Here is a 6,000-nt window from a genome sequence, read left to right as displayed (position 1 = left end):
GTACTGTATATATATATAAACAGTATCATGTCTGACAGATTTTGATCACTAAATACATAATTTTGCATGCGATGAAAGAACGTTTAGAAGTTTCACTGAGAGTCAACTCCTCAGTTTTGATCAACAAGTCATAGTCATTGAGTAAATTGTAGACAATTGTACTTAATATTTTGCAATAACACATGCAATTTGCTTAAATCAATAAGAAATTCAAATCTGATGTGAACCAGAAACTATTTTTTCAGAAACATGACCTTAAAGTATAATTTGCAAATGTGCACCATTCAATTCTAATGACCAATAAAATATATGACCAAACAAACGGCCATATTTATAAATATCCATTCTCAAATACAATCACACACCAGGTTATGAAGACTACACTGTAAAAAAAAAGTTGCTGGCTTAATCTTTTTATGTACAATCAACTTGGATGTTTAAGTAATTTCAACTTAAATTACATTAAACTGACTTAAAAGAAAATGTGTTGCTTAACTTATTTTGATGAGTTCAAGCATTGTAAAAACATATGTTGTCATAACTTATTGATCATATTATTATTTTTTCAGTGTAGTGTGTTGTTCCTATTTTCCTCCGCGTGATGACGCTGCACACCCTCGCGTCGCGTCAGGAATAGACGGAGCGTTGACGTCAGCGTCAGTGAGAGAGAGAGACAGAGAGAGAGAGAGAGAGAGAGAGAGAGAGAGGGGCGCGCGCGGTAACAGGAGAAACGCGTACAGTAGAGGACACACACACACACACACACACACACACACCTGAGGAATAGCGATGGCTGATCATCTGATACAGATCAATGACTCCACTATCGTCAATCGATTCGCGCGCAAAGGAGCCTTGCGACAGAAGAACGTGCACGAAGTTAAAAACCACAAATTCACCGCGCGCTTCTTCAAGCAACCCACATTCTGCAGCCACTGCACCGACTTCATCTGGTAACACTCTCTCCACACACACACGAGAGCTTTACACTGCAAACTTTCACTAATGCACTTTTAAATGAGTGAGTTGACAGCTGTCTAGAATTTATTACTTTTTTTTATTGTTGCCATGCATTTCATTTTAAGCAAACAATTTTTTTTCCTTTCATAGAAAATTGAGGTGCATAAATTAAAAAATGTGCATGACAATGTGTTTGCATGTCTAGTTATGGGCTTGAAAAAAAAAAATGGTTGTGTTATTTACTTTGCACGTTGCCTATTTATTTAGCATTTAAACTCATTTGTAAGTTATATTTACTAGGTGGTTTGTTTGCATGAGAAAAAACTGCTTAAAATGACATAAATGTTTAAAGTAAAATGAGATATTTTGTTGTTCCTCTGCATGAAGCCATTTTATATTGGTTTTGTTTTGTATAATTCCATAATTTATAGTGTTAGGTATTCCAGCAGGCTTTGTGTGTGTCATTATTATGATCATGCATTCGCAATAATAGTAATAATTAAAATAAATGTAACGTTTCATTTCGACTAAAGACAGATAATGGTTACAGATGATGATAATGAGCCATTAATGCGCATTCATGACATCATCATCATCATCATCATCATCATCAAACTGGATTTGCCGAACAGATGTTTCAGGCATTTAATATCTAAATCCTGCTTTAATGCTATTCAACCTCTCGCGATCATTAAGGTTAAAGTGTGTATCTTGCACATTTCACCTCAGAAATCCCACGTTTGATAAAGAGGGCGATAAAACAAATTTAATGTTGTTTTAAAACAGTGAAAGTTATCAAGTTATAGTATTTTGCAGCTTTGTGACTAACACTTTTTTTTTCTGTCTTTCTCTTATCGAATGCAACTCTACAGGGGATTCGGAAAACAAGGCTTCCAGTGCCAAGGTACTGTGTGTGTGTGTGTGTGTGTGTGTGTGTGTGTGACCAAATGTCCCAGAAGTATGGCAATACCAGTCATTTTTTACCTTGTTGGGACATTTTCTTTCTTTGTTCCCCATGAGGGAAAATAGTTGAAATGATGTTTTCTGGTTTGGGGAAATAAAAATATAATACTGTATAAAAATCAATATATTTATGAAATGTCCTCATAATGATAGGAATACCTGTGTGTGTGTGTGAGAGAGGATGTGGTTTAGTGTCACTGAATCTGTTCTCCGATGATTGTGTTCCTCAAGTGTTGAGCTTCACCAGGGTTTATTAGGTTGTTCAGTTTGTGTCATGTTTGTGTGATTAGAGGAACACATGGTTTGGATAATGTGGAAAGTGCAGGTCTTGCCAGAGCTCTGGTGCTGCTGTAATGTTCTTGGACAAATCTGTTTAAATCGGTTGGCTTTTGATAAGTGGCAGGTCCCGAATCAGAAAGGGGGTTTTGATGAACACTATGCAGCTGAGTAAATGTTTCTGGCCAATCCTGTGCTTCCAGCTTTGTGTTTGCATGTTGTTTCTCTGTTTCGGCTCCGAAATTACAACGTAATTGTGCCTTCTACAAAGCCCAGACCTGAGCGCTGACTGTGTAGGAACAAACCTCAAAAGAGACCAAAACCACACATATACTCCTAATGGTTCAAGAACAGAATGCAAATTATTTTGGGTATGCCTTTTTTAGGCGTTTTAGGGGGAAATATGACAGGAACGCTAAAGGGTTAACCTAAAAAAAATATATACCCATTGACTCCCATTATAAAGCTTGGAAAAGCCAGGACATTTTTTAACATACCTCAGATTGTGTTCGTCTGAAAGAAGAAAGTCATATACACCTAGAATGGCTTGAGGTGAATAAATCATGGGCTAATTTTAATTTTTGGCTGAACTATCCCTTTAAGTGGCTTTTATAAACGTGTCTAAGAAGACGTTACTGATGTGCATCTTGAGACTAAACAATGGCACTGACATATTTTAAGATGTGCCTTTGGTTAAAACAGCTCAAACGGTTACGTGTGTTTTAGTCTGGGACTAGCTCAAGCCTTGTGTGTAAAACCGGGGAAAAGTAGGCTATATTTGTGTAACTTAACATATTTAATTATTGCAGTGTGTATAATATTACGAGTTCACGTTTCACTCTTGATTAATTTTGAGGAATACTGACTCTGTTTTTGAGTAAGATGAGTAAATGCATGCTCACATTTAGTCTAGTGCTACAATAACCATCATGTTCACACACACACATACACACACACACACACACACACACACACACACACACACACCGCCTCTGCACTTACTCATGATTTATATCAGTTAAAAGTCCATGAACGGGAAAACAAAGTAACTTGCAATAATCATTTAAAATTCTACTTTACTAGTTACTTGAAAAAAGTAATCAGATTACATAACACTGTGCCCCTTTACCCCTAACACTGTGCATGAGTACACATATAACTGCAAAGTGTCATTTGGGACATAATTATATATATATATGAAGAGTTCAGATGCAAAAGCCTCTAAGTGCCATCTGAAATTTTCTTCTAGAATGATTATCATTTTTATCAAGCTCGTTTATTTAAGTTCAATAATTTCACTTAAATGACAATTAATAGGTAATCTTCATTGCCATTTAAGTGAAATTACTGAACTTAAATATTCAAGCTTGATAAAAATGATGATCATTCTAGAAGAAAATTTCAGATGGCACTTAGATGCCTTTGCATCTGAACTCTTCATATATATATATATATATATATATTAGGGCTGGGAAACGATTAATCGCGATTAATTGCATCCAAAATAAAAGTTTGTGTTCACATAATGTGTGTACTGTGTATAATTATTTATTTATATATATATACAGTATAAATACACACATGCATGCATATATTTAAGAAAAATGTGTTTTTAATATATAAAATACTTATAAAATATAATATAAATTATGTATAAATATATATTCAGCACATACATGCAACCATTTCTTAAATATATATATATATATATATATATATATATATATATGTGTAATTTTATATGTACAAAATATTTATACACAGTACACATATTATGTAAACACAAACTTTTATTTTGGATGTGATTAATCGTGATTAATCGTTTCTAAGCCCTTATTAATATAAATACTATTAATATTATATATATATATATATATATTAATAGATTTTTCAAGGAATTCCCGTCCTTTCCAGCACACATACCCAAGAAAGAAAACAAAGCTATTGCATATACAATCCACTTAGTACAAGAAAAATATTTTTTAAACTATATTAGCAATTAAATGTGTTTTTATATACAGGAAGACAAGTGCAAAAAGTGTGTAGCTTCAGACAGCTGTCGCTTCAAATAGACGGCTTGAAAAATGGATAGGCAAAGCCCTTTTTAAAGTAGATGGCAGGTAAAAGATGCCAGGTAAGCAGTCTTCCTGGACCGTGTCCTAACCAGGCGTGACGACTCCGGGAGTTTGTCTCCGCACACTGAAAGTGAAGTGCTGTGTAATGTGACAGCCTGTCAAAACATATTTGATGTTTAATATACAGGTGATGTGCAGTGAAATGGACATTTGGACCAATGAGAGGGGCTTATCAGTGCCAGCAAAACGTCTTAGAGTGAAACTAGCATCGCTCGCTAATGCTGCACTAGCACTTCTTCAGTCCCCGGACACTGTTTAGAAATATTACAGGGGTTCGAGTCTGTCAGAGCCGCGGTGCAGCAATAACATTTGATATGATGATGATCACGAAACATCATTATCAATGTTGAAAACAGTTATTTACATTTTTATTTCAGGATTCTTTGATGAATATAAAGCATTTATCTGAAATAGAAAGCTTTTGTAACATTAAACACCACCGTTCAAAAGATTGGGGTCAGTAAGAATTTTTATTTTATTGTCTAGGGGAAAGAAATGAAATAAATCAATACTTTTATTCATCAAGGATGAATTAAATTGATCAAAAGTTACAGTAAAGACATTTATAATGTTACAAAATATTATATTTCAGATAAATGCTGTTCTTTTGAACTTTCTATTCATTACATAATCCTGAAAAAAAAATTAAAAAAATTACACAACAGTTTTCAACATTGATAATAATAATTAATGTTTCTTGATCATCAAATCATCATATTAGAATGATTTCTGAAGGATCATGTGACACTGAAGACTGGAGTAATGATGCTGAAAATTCAGCTTTGATCACATGAATAAATTGCACTTTATTATATATTCACATAGAAAACCATTATTTTAAATTGTAATAATATTTCACAATATTACTGTTTTTTTTGTATTTTTAATCAAATAAATGCAGGCTTGGTGAGCAGAAGAGACTTATTTTAAAAACATTAAAAATCTTCCCGATCCAAAACTTTTGACTGGTAATGTAACTGTAAAATAAATAAATAAATAATATATGGGGATGTGGATACTGAATCATTATGTTCCCAGGACCCCAAAATCCATAAATATTTGTATGTTAATTGACAGCATCAGTAGTACTTACAGTCAAAGTGTATGTTTTCATCATGGCTCATTGAGCAGAAACACACACACACACACACACACACACACACACACACACACACACACACACACACACACACACACACACACACACACACCCTCACACACACACACACACACACACACACACAGGATGAGTTGGCAGACTCAGATGCTCACAGATGGCAAAGGTATATCATGTATCATATTTGTGTATCTTCCTGTCAACTGGACATTAGCCATGGAAGATGGTCAAGTCTTCGAGGATGTGTGTGTACATCAGGGAATATATATTTCCTCTGCTGTGTTGGAGCACAGACGTGCTTTACACGAGTATGCAAGTGTGAATGACGGGTCAACGCATTGCAAGCATGCTGAGCAAACACTTTTAGTCATTTTAGTCATTTTTATCAGGACTTTTTCTTCGATTTTTGGATTCGAAAGTAATGGAATTGCTTTTTTTTTAAACACATTGATCATTTTGTTTGGGATTGGAATTATGGATTTTGATTCTGTAATATTGCATTCCCCCCTCAGATTAATGTTTGTTCGTTTTTTTTGTGGGAAAAAAACC

The 6,000-nt window shown here is 34.3% G+C and overlaps 1 protein-coding gene across 2 annotated transcripts in view; it reads left to right on the top strand.

Moving 5' to 3' along the window:
- The first annotated feature begins 659 nt into the window (after positions 1 to 659).
- The window catches only part of prkcab (protein kinase C, alpha, b), a 214,381-nt gene continuing 209,040 nt past the window's right edge, over positions 660 to 6,000 (top strand). Inside the window, exons 1-2 of one of the 2 annotated variants that reach the window (XM_084417060.1) lie at positions 660 to 953; positions 1,833 to 1,864. In XM_084417060.1, the coding sequence (XP_084273186.1) occupies positions 790 to 953; positions 1,833 to 1,864 (196 nt within the window). In that variant the 5' untranslated portion in view covers positions 660 to 789. The remainder of the gene's footprint in view (positions 954 to 1,832; positions 1,865 to 6,000) is intronic. The other variant, XM_084417059.1, reaches the window with a different exon arrangement.

The sequence above is a fragment of the Rutilus rutilus genome (genome assembly GCF_951802725.1).
Source record: "Rutilus rutilus genome assembly, chromosome: 1".
In the NCBI taxonomy this organism is placed as follows: domain Eukaryota; kingdom Metazoa; phylum Chordata; class Actinopteri; order Cypriniformes; family Leuciscidae; genus Rutilus; species Rutilus rutilus.
This window is presented reverse-complemented; position numbering and strand designations above follow the sequence as displayed.